Raw genomic sequence first — 24,299 nt, 5'->3', positions numbered from 1 at the left:
TGAAATGAATTTTTGTTTTAATTGTATTTGAGTGAAATTTACCTTAACAGATTTTTCTAGCAGTATTCATAAACTTATTTCTGTCCAAGGAGAAGATACCCTCTTTTAATTCCTGATACTTAGCTATTTTTGTTTAACTGTTGAATTCTTAATTTTGAGAAATGATAGTCCAGTAATACTAATCAAAAGAACTCTAAGCCGTGGAAAAATTCTCCTTCTTAAACAAGGTGGCTCGTGCTACCAGTTAAACCAAAAAAAGTAAGAAGCAGCATTCGGAGCCAGGGAAGGTTTTTGAACAAGAGAGAGGTGACCCAGTGATTCAGGAAAGTATGTTTGACTGCATTTTGCAGACAGGATTGAGGGGAATAACGAATCATGGAGTCTGGGCTGGAGGTTAAAGTGGTCAGGGAAGGTATAAATGGGAAGGTAAGAACTAGATTGAGCTTTAAAGAATCCTTAGGAATTGAAGTGGAAAGAATGAATAATCCAGTGACAGAAGGGTGTGGCATTGAAATCCGGTCAAATACATAAGGGAAAGGCCAGTAGGTAACCTAGTGGGAGTGTAGAAAATAAGGTGAGGTTGGATGGGAGGGTCTATTTGGAAAATAAAATATGTAAATTGCTGCTTTAGTTGATATTACTGGGAGTATTTTTGAATTAATGATATTGTGGATTCTTCTTTTTTACAATAGAAAGTCTCTTGTTTAAAAGAATGCAACCTTAAGAGGCAGTGTATGATTTTTATGAAACTTAAAAAATCAGTCAAGGAAAAACAGATTATATCAACTTCAGTAGGAGGTGGTTTGAATAAACGTATTCCAAGAAAAATCAGTTACTTAGTGCATAATAAGAAAGAGGGAGAGTGCCTACTCAGGGATGGGACAATGATAAAAGAATGCTTGAGCAAATTGTAGATAATGCATATTCTGGTTAAAATTTTTTTTGTTGTTAAAAATATTATTAGACTATTAAAAACTACTAGAAAACATGAGTCAGAAAAAGTTTTGTTTTTCCTGAATTAACCCTGACACAAAAGGTGAAACAGTAATTTGCAGCCATTTATAGTTTTAAATAGCACATATGAGAAACAAGGCAGCTTCTTTGCTGTTTTTTAAGAGGTTTAACTGACATTGTCTTTTTGGTTTCTGGTGAATAATTGAAATGATCCTTCGGCTAGTCAAGATGAATTGTTCTCAGATTTCTAGCTATCTAGTATCAACAAATTTTCCAAACACAGTTTTGTCACATGACAAAAATAATAATAAAGAACTAGATTATTTCAACAGGTTCACTATCAACTTGTGTAATATTTACCTTTCACAATGGTTTTCGTAAAAGTTATCCATGATGCTCTAGAAAATTTTACTTTAAGGGAATTCAGGGATCCAGATTAAGTTGGAAGGAGAAATAAAGACCATGTTGTCTTTTTCAGTCCTAGGTCTGAAAAATAGTCCTAGGGCTATCTTCTGGGGTAGCCCATGATTAGACTAAAAGTCTCACAGGAGGCATGTGAGAGAACACTGACTTTAGTGTCTGTGTATTCGAAATAACCTGCAAAATAAGCAAATAATAAAGAAATGCTGGCTTTTAGACCATTCTGGCTGGTGACGTTTCTAGTTTGGTTTCTTTACTAATATTTGAAATTTGCTGGCTTTGATTTTTCTGATTTGGCTTTTTATTTACAACCTCATGGTTCTTCCACAGGTTTATTAACTGGAGTAGTGGTGGACTCTGGAGATGGTGTGACTCACATTTGCCCAGTGTATGAAGGCTTTTCTCTCCCTCACCTTACCAGGAGACTGGATATTGCTGGGAGGGATATTACCAGATATCTTATCAAGGTAAGCAAAAAAAAAAAATATCATAGAATTAGATTTTGTAGTTTGTGTGTACCAGCTTAACACAAAATTGAATGTATCATCTCAGGATTCTAGCTAATCTGCACCACCAGAGAAGTGGCCCAGTTCATTATTCATATAAAATCCATATGAGATTCACACATGTGATCTCCTCTATACTAATGAGAGTTCATCATTACATAATCATATTTACTATTCCCAAGGAATGGGTAGAGAGGTATTTCAAAGATGGAGGAAGACTCTAAAACTTCCTTGAACAACTTAGGCAACCTTTCTGTCATAAGACCTTCCTTTGAACAGGTGGATGATAAAGTGTACTTGTGAATATAATTAGTTATAATTTTCTTTAAAACACTGCTGGATAAAGTATATAAGGCCACTCTTTGGAGGCATGTGGGTTTTCTGTAATGTGGAAAAAAAAGGTGTAGAATGTTGTCTGTACCAGAATTCTGTAGTTAGTGTATTCTCTCCAGGTCAGTGGCTCTCAGTCAGGGCTGATGCTACCCCCCCAGGGACATTTTGCAGTGTCTGGAGACATTTTTTGATCGTTACAGCTTTGCAGGAAGGCTGCTAAACATCATACAAGGAACAGGGCATCCCCTGCAACTAAGAATTGTAAGGTCCAAAATGTCATTGGTGCTGCTGTGAAGAGACTGTTCTAGGATGAAATCTGTGCAATAAATTAGGCTGCATTAAGTCTTCACCTTGACATTGGGTTCCTTTAATCTCATTTAAAGTAATAATAAGATTGTTAATGACAATTATAATACTCTCATTCTAAGCCAAAATTCTATTCGAAGGTGACTACCAAAGGAGTGCCCAAGGGATTTCTTTTGAACATAAGCATAAAGATAAGGGGATTTGTTTTCTTAAGTTTTTATATGAAAATGTTGTTTATGATGCGTATCTTGTGGGTTTTTTTTTTTTAACAAATGCTATTGCCCATCTAATATGTGTCAGACATAATAGAAGTTAGGGATAGAACTTCGTTAAGACCTGGGATATTTCATGAATATGGTATTGATTGAGCAAATTGCAGACTTACAGGAGTCCAGTGTAAAATATTATTTATTAATAGATATTTTGCTCATTTTGGCCATTTATTTTTCATGAACTGTTACTTCTGTCTCTCTGTGAAACTGAAATATAAATCCTTTTATGTCAAGTAATATTCCCATTTCTGAAATACTCAGTAAGACCTAAGGCTCCACTGTCCATTGCATTTGGTATTGATGTGACATATTTAGAGAACATTAATCGCTTTTGCAGAGTTGAACTCATTCAGATTACTTGTGGATTTACTGCTGTTTTTTTGTACCAGCTGCTTCTGTTGCGGGGCTACGCCTTCAACCATTCTGCTGATTTTGAAACGGTTCGCATGATTAAAGAAAAATTGTGTTACGTGGGGTATAATATTGAGCAAGAGCAGAAACTGGCCTTAGAAACTACAGTATTAGTTGAATCTTACACAGTAAGTATTTCCAGTGTATAATATATACGTGGTTTTAAAATGGACAACTTTATTGGCGTGTGCATAAGGAGTTTTTCTTGGAATCCAGTATTTTTGGTTGGGTTGTTATAATATGTATATGTGTGATCTTTAATGTCTTTCTACATTATGATTCTATGATTAATTATTTTAGGACACCGTATAACATGAAATAAGGCAAGAATCATGTATTGCTTTTCTACTTTAGGATGCAATTAGATGTGAGATATTATTTTGAGATTCTAGTACCTGGAATAGCATTTTTCAGCATGGGTTTCGTGTAATGTTATCTCTGTGAGATGTTAATAGGTATTTCACAAAAATTAAAATGGGGGCTACATTTTCAGGTAAGTTTGGGAGAGAGTTGATTTCACTTTATTAAAGGACTTCTCAGAGCCTTTGATATGCTGATTTGTACAGGACTGCAGTATTCCTCAGCATTTCGTGGGGCTGGTGTTCTAAGATACTTTGGGAAGTGGTCATCCTATAGGATGGCTTTTATAATTCAGTAGGTGGCAGTCTTCCTGACTTAGTATTTTCTTAATGAGATGTTCAAAACAAATGTTAACTTGAAATTGAAACTAATGAGACTTAGAACCTAGTTATAGTTTCCACTAGGGGAGTTGATCCTCCCTGAATTTTTAATGTATTGCTATCTTTAAGTCTGTCATTCATCTGGATATAAAGTACTTCCATATTGCATCTTTGATCAATGCATCTGGAGACATTTTTTGGTTGTTACAGCTTTGCAGGAAGGCTGTTAAACATCCTACAATGAACAGGGCATCCCCTGCAACTAAGAATTGTAAGGTCTAATATGTCATTGGTGCTGCTAGGATCTAGTAGTTATTAAAATGAAATTGAGTGATAGGCAATAAAAGCAAGTATTCTTAAACCATTTGATTCATGTAAACTCAACCTATCACAAATACGTACATAATAGTCATTTAAAAAATAATTATAGAGTCTTCCCTGGTGGTCTAGCAGTTAAGACTGTGCTTCCATATGGATGGCTAGTGGGAAGCTGCTGCATAGCACCGGGAGATCAGCTTGATGCTTTGTGATGACCTAGAGGAGTGGGATAGGGAGGGTGGGAGGGAGGCACAAGAGGGAGGGGATATGGGGACATGTGTATACATATAGCTGATTCACTTCGTTGTACAGCAGAAACTAATACAACATTGTAAAACAATTATACTCCAATAAAGATATTAAAAAAAAAACGGTTACCAGGGGATAAGGTGGGGGAGGGATAAATTGGGAAATTGGGATTGACATATACACACTACTATATATAAAATAGATAATTAATAAGGACTGACTGTGTAGCATAGGCTACTCTATTCAATACTCTGTAATGGCCTATATGGTAAGAGAGTCTAAAAAAGAGTTGGTATATGTATAACTGATTCACTTTGCTGTACACCTGAAGCTAACACAACATTGTAAATCAACTGTACTCCAATAAAAATTATTTTTTAAAAAATAGAAAAAAAAAAAAAAAAAGACTGTGTTTCCACTGCAGGGGCTGTGGGTTTGATCCCTGGACAGGAAACTAAAGATCCTGTATGCCACGTGGTACAGCCAAAAGAAAACAAAAATAAATGAATAGGGACTTCCCTGGTGGCACAGTGGTTAAGAATCCACCTGCCAATGCACGGGACGTGGGTTCGAGCCCTGGTCCAGGAAGATCCCACGTGTCGCGGAGCAACTAAGCCCGTGAGCCACAACTACTGAGCCCATGCCACAACTACTGAAGCCTGTGCACCTAGAGCCTGTGCTCTGCAACAAGAGGAGCCACCGCAATGAGCAGCCCGCACACCGCAACAGAGTAGCCCCCACTCACCGCAGCTAGAGAAAGCCCACGCACAGCAATGAAGACCCAACACAGCCAAAACTAAATAACTAAATTTTTAAAAGAATAAATAAAAATAATTATAAATTTTTATGTTATATTGTTTAATTTTAGAAGATACTGATCCAAATAGTCAATAAGTCAATACTTTGCAACTTAATGATCTCCAGATTTGCTCTGGGAATTCTTTCCTGAAGCTTTCTTGACAGTTACCCTAGATTTATAATTTGTCACCTACCTAACTTTGGAAGAAAGTGTCATGAGGCAGAGGATAAGGGAACTAGAAGTGTAAGACATATTTTATTTATTTATTCTCCTTTCTCAGCGAGTTTGAGGTAGGTTACAAAAATACATGCAACAAATAAACAGTGAACTGATGAGTAAATGAAGAGGGATAAGAGTGGACAAATAAAGGAAAGGGTAAGATTTGGTGCAAAGAAATGGGAAGCATACAGTTTTAACAGTTCCAAGAGGTAGCAGTTCCTAGGGTAGGTGGCCCCAGGCTGGCCTGCAAAAATAGAGCTTTGAGAAGAGCCACACCATCAGAGGCTGGAAGGTCCAGGTACAGAGGTTTTGGTAACAGTAGTCTGCCATGTGAAGTTTTTCCATGTATCTTGGGATGATTTCAAGTTTGGGTTTTAAAGTTTATTTTTTTTAAGGGTAAGTTTTTTTTCAAGACATTGATGTGATTTATAAAAAGATAATTTTGGAGTGGTCGCCTTGCACATACTTGTAAACAATCATAGGAAACTGGGGTAAATGTCTTAAAGAACTTGCTTCGTGATGCTTTGTCATATTGGAAAGTCAGTTTTGGAATCTAAAGATAATTATTTTAATTACGTTATTTTAAACAAATACACTGTTAGAAATGTTCATGTAAAACTAATTCTGGTATGTCATACAGAAATGTGTCCAATGTCAGCATATACAAACAAGCATGCCTGTTACTTAGGTCACTTGAGTGAATTGTGAGGGAGTTTTTGTTTAACATTTCTCATTTAATTAAATATAAACATGATGTAACTTAAGAGATTTCTGCACAAGGTCATGTTGTAATGGTATCTGACCAGTTGTTTAAATCTCATTTCCTTAAAATTATATTTATTCATTATCATTTAAAATTTAATAGGACCTAGTAAGTAGGATACAACAGAATTGCCTAATAAATAGTCTAGATCAATATTCCTTAAGTTTTCTTGATCATACAGTTTTTTTGGATTAAATGATTTGACAGAAGTTTCACACGTGATATAAAGTGTTTTGATGACAAAATAATAAAGTTTCCCAGAGTAATTATTTGGTGAAAGAAATTACTTAAAATTTTTAATTGAATTTGCCTGTGCTGGTAAAAATATCCATAAACTCACAAATGTGTTAAAATGATAAGCAACACTGACTCCAGCAAAAATCCAATTGCCATGGGCGATCAGCACCACCTGTAGTGCTCACCTGCACACACCAGTGGAACATCACACACTCGTGTGTTGGCGAATCCTCCAAGAAATTCCTCTTATTTGGGGGCATGACATACCATCTCAAAAGCAGAACAGAGCATGATAATAAAAACAATTATTTTGATGTATTTAATTTACCTTTTTTGTCTTTTTTCAAAAATATATTTTCGGAGAAATATATTGCTGATAATGATTTTGGTTCTAGAACAGGTGTTTATAAGTTTATAAGTACTAACATCTAAAGAACACTAGGAACTTTTAACATCTTTTGCTGATACCTGATTGTTTTTGGTTTCTAGCTCCCAGATGGCCGCATTATCAAAGTTGGGGGAGAGAGATTTGAAGCACCAGAAGCTTTGTTTCAGCCTCACTTGATCAATGTTGAGGGAGTAGGTGTTGCTGAATTGCTTTTTAACACAATCCAGGCAGCTGACATCGATACCAGGTACATTAGAAATGGTTGTTTCAAAGTTATTTATCAGAAATAGATGGAATATAAATAGCTAGAATGACCAAGTTGTCTATTGTCTCACTCAGGTTTCTGCTAGGATGACACTGGTTGTTGAACAGCATGTATCACTGTGTCTCAGATGCCTCTTTAATCTTATTTCGGAATAGTTTAAATATTGAAAGTTGCAACAATAGAATAGAGAACTCCTGTACACTGTCCAGTTTTCCATGTTACTGATTTTAACATTCTGCATGTCTGTGTGCTCTCTTTTCTTTCTTGAGCCATTTGACTAGGTTGTATGCATAAGTCCTCTTTACTCCTTAATATTCACTTTGTATTTCTTAGGAATGAGGCTGTTCTCTTATAGCCACAGTGCATTATTGAGTTCTGGGGATTGATTACTGACATACATTTATCTACCATCCGTATTTCAGTTTTGTTCACTGTCCCAATAATGTCCTTTATACAGTTTTTCTTTTCTCCAGTAAAGGATCAAATCTAAGGTCACACATTGTATTTGGTTGTCATGTCTCTTAGTCACCTTTTATCTATTATAGTTCCTCAGTCTTTTATGACATTGATATCTCTGCAGAGTACAATTTGGGTTTGAATGTTTTCACATGATTAGATTTAGATTGTGCATTTTTGGCTAGAACAGTACTTAAGTGATGTGACCTTCTCAGGTTATCACATCCAGAATTGATGTCTGTTTGCTCCTAATGGGTGATATTAGTGTTAAACTCTTAATGAAGTTTCCTATTTTCTCCACTGTGTAGGTTTTCTTTTTTTTCCCTTTCCTGACTTTTAAGTAATTTGTGGGAAAATACTTTGAGACTGTGTAAATCTCCTGTTCCTCATCAAACTCTGGCCCCCACCCCTTTTGGCATCTGTTGATGATTCTTGCCTAAATTCATTTTTATTGTGATGGTTACAAAAAGGTGATTTTTTTCTAATTCTGTCATTCTGTATTTATTAGTTGGCATTCTAGCATAAAGAAATCCTTTTCCTTTCTCCCTTGTTTTGTTTGTTTATTATCAGTATGGTCTCATGATTTTATTTGGTGGATTATAATTTATTACTGCCTTATTTCATTTTGGTGCTAAATTGTTCCTGGTATCGCCTGTGAGAGCCCCTTCAAGCAAGCTCCTGTGTCCTTTGATGTGCCCTCATCTCTTTTTGAGCACATTCTACTTCATTCTGTTTTGTGGCACAGGATATTCCTGGCTCATCTTTAATTTTGTTCTCTGAATAGGTAGTGAAAACTATACAAAAAAGTATACTCAGAAGTATTACTCTCCCCACCCCTTGTCTTTCACCCTAGTCCTCCTCCCTCTGTTTTTTATTTTCTTACACAAAAGGTAGCATACTGTAAATACTCATTTGCACTTTGCTTTTTCACTTAATGTATTCGAAACAAGCTTTTTTTTAATGTCTAAAACTGCCTCTTTTTTTTGTGCAGCAGGTTTTTATTATCCGTTTTATACATGTGTGTATGTGTATCAATCCCAATCTCCCAATTCATCCCCCTCCGCCCCACACCCCGCCCTGCTTTCCCTCCTTGGTGTCCACACGTTCGTTCTCTACATCTGCCACTTCCTAGGGGTTGTCCTTATTCTTTGTTCCAGCTGCATTCTTTTTTCCAGTGTGATAATGCAGTGATAATGCTGCAGTTAATAACTTTGTGCACACTGTATCTTTGTACTGCTGGGCATATATATTCTGAAAAAATGTCTGGGGGGAATAGTTGGGATGAAGGATAACTGTGTGTGGTTTTGTTATTGCTCAGTTTCCTTCTATGAAAGTTGTACCCTTTCTCTTTCCCACCAGTCATATATGAGGGCACCTGTGTCCCCAACAGCTTGTTCACAGAGTTTTTCAGCATTTTACTTTTATGCCAAGTCTAATGAGTGAGAAATGATATCTTAATGTAGTTTTAATTTGTGTTTCTCTTAAGATTGAAGTTGAATATATTTTTCTATGTCTAGGGCCATTTTTATACCTTCTCCTGGTGAATTATCTGTTCGTGGCTTTTGCCTGTTCTTCTATGGAATTAAAAAAAATGTTTTCTCTCAGTTTTTGAAGAAGTTCTTTATATATTAGCTCTGTGATATCTATTGCAGACATTTTGTCATTTTTCACTTGCCTCTTGCTTGTGGTGTTTTTGGCCATATAAAATTTTGTTTTTATTTAGTTATATAAAAAGATTTATAATCTTTTACTGCATCTAGAGTTTGAGTCATAGTTAGAAAGCTCTCCTTTATACTCAAGTTATTGAGAAATTCACTCAGAAGCATTTTATTAAGCAAGTGTTTGCCTACTTCTTTATTTAACCCTGAATGAAATAACCCCCTAATTTTTGTGGGCTGGCTGGGGAACAGGCTGGTAATGGAAATTAATAAAAATAGCAGTTGGCTTATAAAAAGCTATAAATCTAATGGAAGATGATCAAAAATCTCATCTAGACTTCATAATTATGATAAATTCTTATGGTAGGGATTGGGTAGATGCTTTTGTCCCTTGCTTTAATGATCACTAATAGCAAAATTATATTTAAAAGTGCATTCTTGTTGGTAGTGATTAAAGTTTTGGTGTTCCTAAAGCAATGGAGTTAGGTTCAGTACCCCCTCCATATTGCTAGCATTGGAAAGCAGCACAACTCAAATTTTGTGTTGCATGCCCTGTGTGTTGAAAGCATACATGTAAGTGCTCATGTGGGGCTTCCCTGGTGGCGCAGTGGTTAAGAATCCGTCTGCCAACGCAGGGGACACAGGTTCAAGCCCTGGTCCGGGAAGATCCCACATGCTGTGGAGCAACTAAGTCCGTGCGCCACAACTACTGAGCCTGCACTCTAGAGCCTGTGAATCACAACTGCTGAAGCCCGCGTGCCTAGAGCCTGTGCTCTGCAGCAAGAGAAGACACCGTAATGAGAAGCCCGTGCACCGCAACGAAGAGTAGCCCCTGCTCGCCACAATTAGAGAAAGCCCGTGCACAGCAACGAAGACCCAGTGCAGCCAAAAATAAATAAATAAGAATAAATTAATTTTCAAAATAAAAGAAAAATAAATGCTCATGGGCACATACCACATGTAGCTATACCTCAGCTGCTTAGTTTATGTCACACTCATGTGCATACTTCTGCAATTAAATACAATACAGAACTTCTTCTAGAAGCTAGAATTATAATAGCCTGAGCCCTTGAGAACCTGAAAGTAAGTAAAAACCTGGAAGTGAGTTTGAATGAGGCCAAAATGGATGTGACTTAGCTCCTGAGTTTTACTAGGAGAAGAGTTCCTCAGACCCTCAGTCAGATGATATTACTTTTACTACATATGCAGTTATTTTAGATTTGATTATCTGGTATCATGACCAACAGCATATTTAAGGAAGAAAGCGAGGGCTGCTCTAAGAAGCAAGCACAGCAATCCAACCAAAAGTAATAGCTGACAGCCTCAAAACAAAGGAACAAAAGGGAAAACTACAAAAGACAAATGGAAAACTTCAAGAGCAAGAGCTGGCATCATGGTGGACTGTGGTTGATTACAGTGAACAACCACATCTCAGTGGCTCCATGGGAGCACCTGTGACAGCAGAGTCCAAACACGGCAGGTGTGTAATGTAAACTGGTCATTACTGAAAGACTCAGTCACGTTTGCAAGAAAACGTTATGTGCTTTCGAAGTATTGTCATCAAGATGCTACTAATTTTATATATAAAGAGGGTTTATTATCTATTAAGAGTAGTAATAGCAGACATTCAGCCTTGTGCTTTACATGTTGAATTTTATTTAATTCTCCCAGCAACCACCTGAGGCTGATGTAAATAAAAGCAACGCTGAGATACCGTTTTCCTAATCTGAAACCCCTAATGCATACCTATGGTGTCTTTCTAGATCTGAATTCTATAAGCACATTGTGCTTTCTGGAGGGTCTACTATGTACCCTGGGCTGCCATCACGGTTGGAACGAGAGCTTAAACAGCTGTACTTAGAACGAGTGTTGAAGGGAGATGTGGAAAAACTTTCTGTAAGTATCAATAAATAATCCAACTGTTAACATACTTTTAAAACCCTGTAAAATAGTTTGTTAATCTTGACAGCCACCAGAGGGAGCAAGAAGTCTTTCTAAACAAATTCCTAATGCAGTCTAGTGTAGCCTTGAAGAGAAAGGAAGAAGTAAATGGTTCAAGATGAGCTTTGTCTCAGAGCGGTCCTAGTGCCGGGGCACCTCTGTATTCAGTGTATCGAGGCAACTGGGTCCAGGGCCAGATGTTTTGGTTCATCTGTAACAAACAGCTTGGAGCCAGAGGTGCCTGTAAGTATATGGGAAGAACCTGTTGTACTGTGGGGAGAGAAAGGCCCCCTTGGGTTTGTTTTTTTCTTTAACTTGTTTTTTTAGTACGTAGTCAGCATTCAGTGCTACTCTTGGACTGTCTCATGTTTCTGACTGAGTTATTTTCTGGCTGTTTCTCGCATATGTCTTATCTCCCCAATCAGATTGTAAACAACACCATGTCTCCAGGTCTTTTGCATCCCCGTCAACTATCATAGCTCTTGAAACAGACTTTAATTGGTAGTTGTTGTTGTGTAGAGTAGGAAGAAAGTTTTAAACTAGTACGTAACAGTTGGTGGTTATTTGGCATTGATTTTTTTCTACAAACCCTGGACTGTGTGAAGTACACTATACATACTGTGCACTCAATTAAGAGTCGTTTAATTCTAAATTAACCTCTGAGGTTCATCTCACCAACTTTGATCAGTTTAGATAATGAGATTACATCCTACAGAGGGCTGTATGTATTAGAGACACTATGTCACATCTTTTATTTGTGACTCAAATTGTTGAAATTAAATTATGTATGGGCTCATACATTAAATAAGTTGAAAGACTCAAAAGGAGCCGTGTTGTCTAAGTACTTCACTCATTTGTCTGACTTTGAGGACACATATAATTTAAAATCAGTCTCAGATGATTATTTAGCAAAAAATGCTTCTTGAACTCCTTCTCGGTGCCAAACACTTGTCTAGATGGTGTGAGCAACAAAACAGTGGTGAACAAAACCAAAAATCCCCGCGTTTAGTCTGTGAATCATATATCAGTAGTAATAAGCACTACGGAGAAGTCAGGTTAGGGGCTAGAGAGTGGGTAGTGATTGGGGGAGACGGTGTGCTCCTTTGTGTAGTGTGATCGGAGAAGGGCTCCTGTGAGATAAGATAACTTCTGAGCAAAGACCTGAAGGGAGTGAGCCAGTGGGCAGCCTGACTCTCTGGGGGGAAGAATCTTCCAGGCAGCAAGAGCCCCAGGTTGGTGGGAGTGTGCAGGAGTGGCTGGAGCAGAGTGAGCTCAGAAAGGTAGTCAGGATGTACGTCTTATTCAGCCACGGGGAAGAGTTTGGCTTTCCTCCTATCGAGGAAGGAGGATCTTGCGCAGAGAAATGGTAGGATCTGACTTGTTTAAAGGATCATTAAGTCTGGGTGGTGAATAGATTGTTGAGGGAAGGGAGGAGGAAAGGCGAAATCACAAGACAGGTTAGGAGGCTCTGAGAGCAGGGAGGAGCTGGGAGAGGTTTATAAAATAGACGAGGAAGTGTGAAGTGGTGTGTCTTGCAGAGGGCAAGAGAGAAGAGAAATGTCACAGGATTGCCGAGCAGCACTGAGGGGCTCAGCTGAGGTAATGTTTAAAGCTAGAGGTTGAGTTTCTCTGATACGTGCTCAGTTGCTTGAGGGCAGGGGGAGAGCAAGAGAGTCGATCACCCGAGTTGGTGCTCCGCCGGGTGAGGGAGAGAAAGACTGGGCCACCGAGGGTGATGCCAGGCCATGGTGGAGAGAGCACGCACGCGTGCCGCAGAGCAGGTGTGAGGGGGAGTAACCCGGGCATCTATAGCTGCCCTGGGCAAAGGGGTGGTGGATGGAGTAGTCAGATAGGATGAGTTCCTGAGGGGCTGTGGAGTTGCAGGGAGGAGGCAGAGAACAGTGAACAAGAATTACTGTTACCAACCTCCAGAGTTAGGCAGGTAGTGAGAGAGAGAGAAGTAGCAGCCAGTTGAGAAAGCTGCAGGGGCAGTGGTGTCCTCAGGGGCTAGCCAGGTGTCCCTGAGAGCGGGGTTGCCAAACCATAGCCCTGGACCAAACCTGGCTGTTTTATCAAGTTTTTTGGAACACAGCCAGACCCATTCTTTTGTCACATAATATGTTACCTATTGTCACATATTGTCTCTGGCTGCCTTTAGGTATTGCCAGAGAGACCTGCACAGCCTCAAGTACTTACTCTCTGGTCCCTTGCAGAAAAAGTTTGCTGACCCCTGCCAAAGAGTAAAAAAGTAACTAGAACAGTTAGAACAGTAGGTTAGCCTCAGAATTAATAAGTAAACAGATGTTTTTCTATGTCATGTGTTATGACAGATCCTACGGTTCATTTATGTGATATAAAGACAATGTAGAATGACATAGTTATTTTGAGTCTTTTTGCGGGATTTGTGACTTTGTAAATAAAACTGCTATTTCATTTTGAGGTTTCTCTTTCAGGTGTTGACTGACCGTACAGATGGAGGTCTGTCTTTGTTAGACAGTTAATAGTGGCTCCTGCTTGTCTTTAATTTTGGTTACTGTGTTCATTTTATCCAACATCCTCATAATTTATTTTGACCGTATTTGGCCTTGTTTATTTATTTATTTATTTTTTTGCGATACGCGGGCCTCTCACTGTTGTGGCCTCTCCGTTGCGGAGCACAGGCTCCGGACGCGCAGGCTCAGCGGCCATGGCTCACGGGCCCAGCCGCTCCGCGGCATGTGGGATCCTCCCGGACCGGGGCACGAACCCGCGTCCCCTGCATCGGCAGGCGGACTCTCAACCACTGCACCACCAGGGAAGCCCTGGCCTTGTTTATTTTGAGAACATTTCATTTGAATTTGAGAGAATAGAAAGTGAGCTTTGCTTATAAGAAGAGAACTTGGGGCTTCCCTGGTGGTGCAGTGGTTGAGGATCCGCCTGCCGATGCAGGGGACGCGGGTTCGTGCCCCGGTCCGGGAGGATCCCACATGCCGCGGAGCGGCTGGGCCCGTGAGCCATGGCCGCTGAGCCTGCGCGTCCGGAGCCTGTGCTCCGCAACGGAGAGGCCACAACAGTGAGAGGCCCGCGTACCGCAAAAATAAGTGAATGAATGAATGAATAAACAAACAAACAAATAAATAAATAAATAAGAAAGGAACTTAAAGCTTACCCTATTGCACGGGACTACAATCATAGGGGCGTGAGACCTTGAAGAAACTATAGCAGTCCTTTTATCCCAACTCTTCATGTGACAGCTGGCCAGGTGATTTGCCCATTAGTGGGAAACCTGTCACAGGGCTCTGGTACTTGGGCTCTTGGTAGGGTGAACATGGAATTCATTGTTCAAATCAGGCTGCTTTTGAGAGTGACAAGGAGTGTAGTTAACGATGGAGCCACAGGTGTACATTGCGACTGTTCTAAGCACACTGGGATGGATGTGTGATCTCCTGGCTGTGAGTTTTGGGCAAATTACAAAATTTCTCTCTCTAACTGAGATACTTACATCACAGGACCTTTGTGAGAATTCAACAAGAGAATATAAGAAAAAGTCATTTTCATAAAGCAGAAAGCACCATGCGTGTGACGTTTTATCATCTCCTCTTTCTCCTTTAGAAATTCAAGATCCGCATTGAAGACCCACCCCGCAGAAAGCACATGGTATTCCTGGGTGGCGCAGTTCTAGCGGACATCATGAAGGACAAAGACAACTTCTGGATGACCCGACAGGAATACCAAGAAAAGGGTGTTCGTGTGCTGGAGAAACTTGGGGTGACTGTTCGATAAACTGCGAAGCTGGTTCCCATCACGCCCCTAATGCTTTCTTTTTTCCTTTATTGCCCATCTTTGAACTCATTCAACTCCAGGACATGGATGAGGCCTCTCTGTGCCCTTTGTCTGGAAAGGTCAGGTTTTATTCTGGTGTCTTGCAGAAGTTTTATTAAATTTGTGTTGATGTGGGTAAATCTGACTGCTTAATTCCACCACTTCCCTGCAAACACTAGAGGGCCAGGGTCCTGTCTGCTGCTCTCTTTCTCCTAAGTAGGCATCTAGGTCATTCCCATAGCCTTCCTATTTTCACTTTCCTGTTCTAAGGCTGCTAGTTTTAGTCTTTAGCACACTAGGTGGTATGCCTTTATTAGCATAAGAAAAAACAACTTCCACAGGAGCTTTTATGTGTTATTGGGGTGGGGTGGTGAGGGCTGAGTGGGCAGCTGCTGAACCCTTTGTAGCGTTTCCCCTGTGGTGTGGCGCTTTCTACGTTACTGCTGCAGCTTTAAGTACCTTAAAGCTTCTGGTATTAACATTTTAGGGAAATGGTAGGCTCAGAACTAAAGTGTTTGGGGTGGGGTTTTGCGTGGAGGAAAGGCGGGGGTTGATTTTATTTTTTCGATTTTTGAGCTTTTCTGCTCTGGGGTACGTAAGATGACTTTATTTACAATACTTTGATTTGGCAGGTTTTCTTCTACTTTTGGTCTGCCTGGAACTGTTTCCATATGCTGTAAAAAGCAAGTGTAGTGTCCCATTATTATGTGACTTAGGGGTTTTTTATTTGTTTTTTAAAATCAACCATATCAGCTGGGACTAGACTCCCTAGAATCTACCAATGGAAAAGTAACATTGAAAAAAAGCTTTTGGAAATTCAAATTACAGACAAAAAGTGCTTAAGAGCTGGTATTTTTCTAAGTGCTTCTATTAATACCAGAAGCATTAAGGTAACCCAGTGCCAAGTACCATTCTTGTAAAATTCTTTTATATAACCGACCAGTGCTTATTTAATAAAAACAAGTAGATACATATAAATAATTACTGGCAGTAGGTTATAATTATTGGGTTAAACATAACATTGAAATATGGGACTTGTGCCAGTTGGGTAATTTTCACTAGTTTTTTTTTGTTGCTATGTTTTCATTTAAAACCTGGAAGTGGAGTAAAATTTGACTATTTAAAATGTTGGCCAAAAAAATCAAGATTTAAATACATATTTGTACTGAAAAACTAATCATAACTACTAAATCTCAGCCATCTTAAGCTTGAAAGAAGAGTTGTTGGTATTTTGTAAATGTTAGCCGACTTACCTGTCAGAAAACCATATTTATGAATCCTGTCTGTATTGCTTGGTATCTGAAAAAATATCAAATAGTACCCAGACTTGAATTCCTTCTAAATTTGAAAAATAAAGTAATAAGAAATTGTATCACTCTAAGTACAAAATGCAAATTCTGGAGAAAAATGTTTTTCTTCATTTCAAAACATTCTTTACTAATAACGACTTTGAAAGAAGAAGCGTACTTTTTTGGGTGACTGAAATTGGAGAAATTATTGGCTATAGCATCTCTTTTTTTGTGAAGAAACTTAAAAATCAGTTTATATGAAATAAGCAGCAAAAGAAGGTTAGTTTTAATTATGCAGCTTCTGTTAATATTGTGTATTTTTTGTCTGTTTTACCTCAATTTGAACAAGTAAAAGAAGTTCGCCTGCATGCTGGACATGCTTCAGTACACGTGAATAGCCTATGAATAACGTCTGTTAGATTTTAGGGACGTGGGTATCAGAGTCACTTTGGAATTCTAAAGTGTTCCTAAGTCATGTTCTTATAAATCCCCACCCCCACCCCAGCCTTTTGAATACTGAGTTGTTAAAGGACACAGATGTAGGACCAGTATCTACTAGTTGTTCATTTCAGGTAAAAATGGATTGACTTCTGACCTTTGGTCATGATTTTAAAGTATGGGGGTAGAAGACAGACAAAGAATGGGATAGACTCTTAAATAAAGCAGTGAAAGCATTTGTCATTTGTCCCTTGAATGTAGAATTTGGTTTTAATTTTATAATCTGCTAGCAAACATGGCAGTTAAAATGATGTATTAATATATAGAAAGAGTATAGTTTTTAAATTACATTTTATAATTTTCCTATTCCAAGGTGAAATAATGCATTTAGTAATTTGGGGGTGGGGTGGGGAAGTATCATGTTTAATTGGAGTTGTCAGGTATGAGTCCCTCAGAAATTAACTTTTTTTCTGTTTTAAAAGAGATCTGATATATAGCTCTTGAAAACCTTTGTCACTTAAATTTCCAATAATTAAAATTCTTTTCTTTTAAAATTAGAATTGCCAATGCCTTGGCCTTTGAGAAGGGTTTCTTAGAAATAGGTCCTGCATTTAAACTTTTTTCTTTAAAATGTGGTATTGGATGTTAACTTTTACACAGTTCTGAGCACTGTCAACAATATTTGGAAAGTGTTTTGAGAGATCAATGGAAAGTTAAACATTCTAAATTTAACATGAATACACTTCTTTTTGATTCAGAAAATAAAATCAGATTTTTCAAAGTAAATTTGAATTTTGTCTTTGTTTTTCCTCTTAATAATATTTCTCTTTGGTTTCATTTTCTTGTTTTTATTCATATTTTCATTTTTGCTAATGCAAGACGGATCGACAACTTTATGCTAGTTGTTAGGCAAAGTTCAGTTCAGTGACATTCTACTATTTGACAAAAAATAATTTATTTTTGGTATGATCTTTATTTCTGATATAATTTTAAATACCTAAGGGGGGGAAAAAAACTAGGAATAAAAGCAAATCACAGCTACAGCTCTATTAGAGACTTTTTTCCCTCTAGGAGACTGTTTTGTCTCCCGGAAGATTTAAGGAGGCTTTGGCAGTGTTAGGAACGCTCGAGAGATCTATATGGAACATGCCTCTTTTCAACAACATTTCACCTCATCTGCAGACTTTTAGGCATATTATTTTTAACAAAGCAACTAAAGACACATGAAAATTTATTAAGCTGACCCAGCCCTTTCTTACTTTTATACTAGCCTTTGAAGATGGGGTCTGGGGAGTGGATGTGAGTATTTTTGTTTTTCTTGCTCCATGAACTTGTGTGCTTGAACCTCATTGCTCCCTTCACGGCCAGAGTCCCCCAGAACTTCCTGAGGTTCTCCTCTGGTGTCTTTTATCCAGTCTCTTCCTGGTCACCAGAAGAATGGTGTGATTGCTATGTCCATGTTACAGAGGGGCGCTGTATTAGGTGTCACTGCTGATGGAATGAATGTCTCAGTGCTCTTCATTTTTTTTTTCACCCACAAACCTTGACCACTGTACAACTGAGTGTGGTTATTAACTACTAATTTTAGAACCGTCGAAGAGGGTATCCAACTAAAGTGAACCAGAAACTCAAGGATTGATTTTAGCTCAATATTTAACATGCTGTCTAACCTTGGACTAATTGGCCAACTACCCACAGTACCTGGGGGTATTTGTAGGATCACTTTTTTCCTCCAGCTCAAATTTCTTGAACTTTTTAGAAGCTTGAGAACGCTACATCAGAGGTAAGTGGAGGAGGTGGGGGAAGGACCTGGAAAAGTATATTTGCAAGTGTTGAGTGCTTTGTAAAGGCCAAATTACTGACTTTAACCCTGCCATATTGCAGTTACTTTAGCTACCGAGTAAAAATAAAGTTGGAATGTAAATAAGGCAGCTCTTAGTATTAGCAGGGAATTGGTTCCAGGACACTACCCACGTGTCCCCCCAGGATAACAAAATCCAAGGATGCTCAAGTCCTTTATATAAAATGGCATGGTATTTACCTATAATCTACACACATCCTCCTGTATACTGTAAATCATTCCTAGACTAATAATAACACAATGTGAAGGCTATGTAAATAGTTGCTGGGGCATGCAGGAAATTCAAGTTTTGCTTTTTGGAGTTTTCTGGAATTTATTTTCCTGAGGTTTTTTGTTGTTGTTTTTTTACCATTTATTTTATTTTTGGCTGCGTTGGGTCTTAGTTGCGGCATGGTACTCCTGGTGCCACACGGGCCTCTCTCTAGTTGTGACCCGCGTGCTCAGTAGTTGTGGCACACGGGCTTACTTGCCCCGTGGCATGTGGGATCTTAGTTCCCTGACCAGGGATCGAACCTGTGTCCCCTGCATTGGAAGGTGGATTCTTAACCACTGGACCACCAGGGAAGTCCCTTCCTGAATATTTTCAGTCTGCAGTTGATTGAACCCACAGGTACGGAACCTGCCTTACAGAGGGCCGACTGTATGTAAGTTCCAGTGACTTTTCACATTAAGCTTAACATTCACAGGGAGATCAGCTCGGTGCTTTGTGACCACCTGGAGGGGTGGGATAGGGTGGGTGGGAGGGAGGGAGACGCAAGAGGGAAGGGATGTGGGAACAGATGTATATGTATGACTGATTCACTTTGTTATAAAGCAGAAACTAATAAATAATTTGGCTCAATAAAAACAAACAGAAACCCAAAACAAAACAAAAAAAGCATCCTAAAGCATCTTGCTCTGCATTGGTTAAATAACATACAAAGTTAGGGAGAAAGAAGCTATTAATACTTTTGTTTAAATCATCTGCACTATGGCAGTGACAAAAAATAAGTATTGTACCTACTGTAAGTATCTCAATTTGTTACATGCAGAGTAAGGGGAATCCAGATCATCTTTCTCTTCCCTTTGGCAGAACAGAGTTCCTGTCCTGTCTTTCTCATATCTACACTCAGTTCCTCCCACCCACTAGAGGAAAAAGGAAAGACTAGAAAGGACTCTGCAGATAATTTCCCTTGAAGTAGAAGAATTACAGAATATTTTAACTAGGCTTGCATGGACCAGTTGAAAGGTTTGGGTTTGGGAAATGCAGAAACCAATCACAAGGATAAGGTACGGTTTTCAAGCTCAAGGTAGACTCCCGAGAACACTGCTCTTTGCCATTAACATCAAGTTGAGCTCTTACCTGTTGAATGCTTTTTTTTTTTTTTAAGATTAGTAAGAAAACTAGTCAGCTGCCTTGTACTTCCTTGCATAGAGGTTTGTAAAAGGGCCCCAACTCTCAAGAGTAAGAATTCTACACATAAAAAAGAGTAATTATAAATATTCAAATGTAAAGGTATTAATAGCAAATAAAGGTTGACATTTTAAGCAATCATTTCAGGAAATTCTGAGGTTAAGAACTGCCATAATATTAATTTGATCTTTTTGTTAAATGAGTACCTTGATGTGCAGGGGTTGTTGGAAGTTTAATTTAGGCCTATCATATGCACAAGGAAATTTCAAGGCTTGTCTTACTTTAGGAAATCAAATCTAAGGATTTCCTCAGTGATCATTATTTCTATTAACTTTTTATATTTTCATATTTCATGCCAACTTAGTGTTTGAAAAGAAAGTTGGGCCTTAGTTTGCAGCAGCATGGATATCATGTGATATCGCTTATATGTGGAATCTAAAAAAAGGTACAAATGAACTTATTTACAAAACAGAAAGAGACACAGACTTAGAGAACAACTTATGGTTATGGGGGCGGGGAATGGGGGGGGAAGGGTGGGGGGAGGGATAGATTGCAAGTTTGGGGTTGACACATACACACTGCTCTACTTAAAATAGGTAACCAACAAGGACCCTACCGTATAGCACAGGGAAGGCTGCTCAATATTCAAGTAATAACCTAAATGGGAAAAGAATTTGAAAAAGGATACGTGTATATGTATAACTGAATCACTTTGCTGTACACCTGAAACTAACACAACATTGTTAGTCAACTATACTGCAGTATAAGATAAAAATTAGGGCTTCCCTGGTGTCACAGTGGTTGAGAGTCCGCCTGCCAATGCAGGGGACATGGGTTCGTGCCCGGTTCGGGAAGATCCCACATGCCGCGGAGCGGCTGGGCCCGTGAGCCATGGCCACTGAGCCTGCACGTCTGGAGCCTGTGCTCCGCAACAGGAGAGGCCGCAACAGTGAGAGGCCCGCGTACCGCAAAAAAACAAAAAAAAAAAATTAAATTTTCTTTTAATTTGGGCCTTAACTGAGGTTCAAATGTTGAAAGTAGTAAGTTGATAATATACATTTGACCCCTTAATTTGAAATCTTCAGTGTACCTCCAAATGTGTGTGTGTTTGCATATGTTTTCTTAGATCTATCTACATGTGAAAGTGTTTGGCATTCAATTAAAGAACTATTGAGAAGGAATGTAGGTTTGGAACCTAAAACTATTGACTAGGTACAATTCAAAGGATCTTGATCAGTTAGGGAAGCCATTTTGCTTGTTTTGTTTTTACTTAGCAGTTTAGGTAGAATTTAATATGTTAAGTATGCTATACAAAATTATGTAGCTAGAGTATAATTATATAATCTTTAAAATACTCAGGTTATTGCCTCTCAATGTCTTTGAAGTCAGAATCACATGGAGTGTTTAAAAGTGCAGGTTCCTGGGCCCCACTCTGGACCTCCAAATTTGACTCTTGGGCCTGAGGATTTGCCTGTTTTCCACCTGCACTAATGGTCTGATCCCTGCCAAAGCCCTCACTCCCCTGCTGTAGGATATTAACAGGACCCACTCCTCAGGGCCCACACCTGCAGGCCCTTGTCTCGCTCTTCTGAAAATTTCTGGAGCTTTCAGCAAATAGGTTTAGAAGTGAACAAGCCCTGGAAACCGACGCTGACCTCCACCCCACCGCCCCAAACAAATCCTCAGTTCAGGCGGTGATAATATCCCTTGCTCAAAATGCAAATTCTTCCGGGACAGTTAAAGCACCATCAGTTATTTACACGTTGGTGTGAGTTAAAAGGAAGTCAGTGACTCAGACTGACACCTAGTGAAGATTAGCAGCTCTTTGTGATTTAAGTGGAGGGAAGGTCTGTAAGTTTCACCTGAGTCCATTGGTGAAAACAGGCAGGATCCTGAGGAGAGTAAACAAGTCAGGAGGGCAAGCTCACTGTTTAGGGGCCCCTGTAGATGTGAGTTGGGTGCTGGAAGTGGTGAAGTAACCAGAGCAAACTGCTTATTTCAGAGTGGTTTTTAGAGATGTTTTCTCCTCCCTTCTGACTTGCATGGTTCCCAGCTCCCTGAACTCAAGGTAGTACAGCTAGTACTAGGATTCGGCCACTTGATTGAAATGATTTGTAGTCTGGCCAAGGAGCCCACCTACCAGTTGTAGCTTTACTTCTGGAGAGGAAATATCTGTTTCAAGTTCCATGCAACTAACATACAAGCGAACTTGGATGCAGTGTGGAGACCACTTATATATAGTTGATTCAAGTTTTGATTTTTTTAAAGTATAAGCTCAGTTCATTATAAAATTTGGAAGTTTGTGGGATTTTATTATTTTAGTTGATAGCTGCTAGAGAGAGAAACAAAAGCTTACTCCTGCGTTTGCTCTTTTAGGCAGGAATAATTGTAGCCAGAGATTTGAAGGGGGGGCGGGGGCACTGCAGCTACTACATATTAAAATTAACTAACCAGCTGCAGGTGAGGAGAGGACGTGGTTAGTTTTCAGTGCAGAAACCCTCTCTGAGGAGGAGGTTGGTGGATCCTCTGGGTGAGTAGGAAGTGACTTTTATCTTCTGAACCTAATTCTTATATAGCTCATATAAGTAAGTTTTAGCATTTTCTGTAGAATGCAAGTGTGTGGTTGATGCTGGATGAATTTTCTTGCTATTTGTTTGCCTGCATATCTCATTCCTACTGTTTTTACCATGATAGCTTCTCTTAAATTTTCCATTTCACCCTAGAGCACACAGCAAATATCCTCCAGCATTTTAAGCACCACCTCTGATAGTACAGTTAGCTAAAAATGTGTATCAGATGTTTAGAGCCTTCTTTGTTCTCCGTGTTGATGCAAAGTTTGTCCAAAAGTGGAAATGTTTGTTTATGATGTCCAATAGTCACTTTAATAACTGCTATCAATACATTTCTTATGACATGAAAACTGACTGAAAAATCACAAGGTCCCCTAAATCAGAATGCTGTTCATAATGTGGATTTGGGGGGTATCAGTGTTTGCGATTTGCCTTTACTCAAACACACAGGTGAAGGCTGTGCTAGGAAAACTATCTTCTGACTTTAAGCTACTATTTTTTTTAAATGGCGTGACAATTTCATGGTTGTCTTTTCTTTTTTTAAGTTTTGGATAATTTTACTAATCTCAGAAAAGAGAAGGCTGAGTTATCTTTCTCTTCCATTTTATATATGTAGCACTCTTATGCCTTAAACATTTTTTGTCTTCATACCATTCAAAAGAAGCTAAGATTTGTGGTGTGAACCAATGGAAATCTTCTCCTAGGTGTTTTTTTAAAAAATGAAAAAGGCTTCCCTGAGCATTCTAAATGAAAGTTTTCTTTGTTTTGTTGCATTTGTGGGTCTTTTGAACAAATATATGAGGGGAAAGATTTATGTAATGAAATGCCCATGTTTTAAGAGTCTAAAGAAGCTTAGATTTATGGCACTCCCACGCCCATCTCTGCCGTCAAATCACTGAGACGAAAACTTCTGAATATGGCCTGGGTCACAAAAAAAACCTTTGCTGTTCCCACATTCTCTGAAATGACATCTTAAACTCTTATAGCTCAAGCTTTGCTAACTGGCAAACGAAACTAAATGGAAGCCCGCTTCACTAGCTCATTTGATTCAAAAACCTGGGACCGAAGGAGGGCCTTTTCCCACTAAATTTCAGTACAATAATTACTTTCAAGAATATATCCTGTTTTCTTCAGGCGTGGACCTTGTCTGCTAAAATAATTATCTGTGAGGCAGACAGGGAAAGAATTGCATCTGCAAAAGGCAGGACGAGTTTAGGAGCCGAGGAGGAGGTAAGCCCCTCGCTGACTCACAGCTGCCCACCCTGCAAGGAGAGAGCTGGCCAAGAATATCCACGCTGATTTATGGAGGAGAAATGAGGAAACCATTTACCCCAGATCTCTTGGATTTGTGACAATGTCAGTGTAAACTATTCCATTCAGACCAAGAGGGAATTCCAAGTCTCCAAGGTGTTCCCTCTCCCACCTCTTCCTCTCCTAGGACGTTCAGGCTGGTGGTTCTCAAACCTTGGGGTGCCTGAGAATCTCTTGGGGAGCTAATTATGGCACAGATACCTGGCCCCACTTCCCGAAATTGAGGTGGTGGCATTCTCAGAAGGGCTCATTTACACTTAGAAAAACATGAACCAGAAACCCAGGGGGGTTTGTTCAGAATTAAGCTACAGCCTCAATGATAAAAATCTGGATGTGTTTTTCCAAAGCTTTCATTTAATTGTGAGTTTTCTAACAGAATGAAGACAAAGGCTCTCCCGCCTAGAATTTACCACCAGGGACTCTTGGATTCCTGGTTTATCTCCCCTCCCTCCCCCTCCCTC

The 24,299-nt window shown here is 39.1% G+C and overlaps 1 protein-coding gene across 1 annotated transcript in view; it reads left to right on the top strand.

The window, feature by feature from the left end:
* The window catches only part of ACTR2 (actin related protein 2), a 35,839-nt gene extending 18,350 nt beyond the window's left edge, over positions 1-17,489 (top strand). The window contains exons 5-9 of the mRNA XM_081254957.1: positions 1,705-1,841; positions 3,181-3,330; positions 6,957-7,102; positions 10,998-11,130; positions 14,767-17,489. Coding sequence (XP_081111083.1) covers positions 1,705-1,841; positions 3,181-3,330; positions 6,957-7,102; positions 10,998-11,130; positions 14,767-14,937 — 737 coding nt within the window. The 3' untranslated portion in view covers positions 14,938-17,489. The remainder of the gene's footprint in view (positions 1-1,704; positions 1,842-3,180; positions 3,331-6,956; positions 7,103-10,997; positions 11,131-14,766) is intronic.
* The last annotated feature ends 6,810 nt before the right edge of the window (positions 17,490-24,299 follow it).

Source organism: Mesoplodon bidens (genome assembly GCF_964165515.1).
Source record: "Mesoplodon bidens genome assembly, chromosome: 14".
In the NCBI taxonomy this organism is placed as follows: Eukaryota; Metazoa; Chordata; class Mammalia; order Artiodactyla; family Ziphiidae; genus Mesoplodon; species Mesoplodon bidens.
Note: the sequence above shows the minus strand (reverse complement) of the source record. Positions and strands in the feature narration are given on the sequence as shown.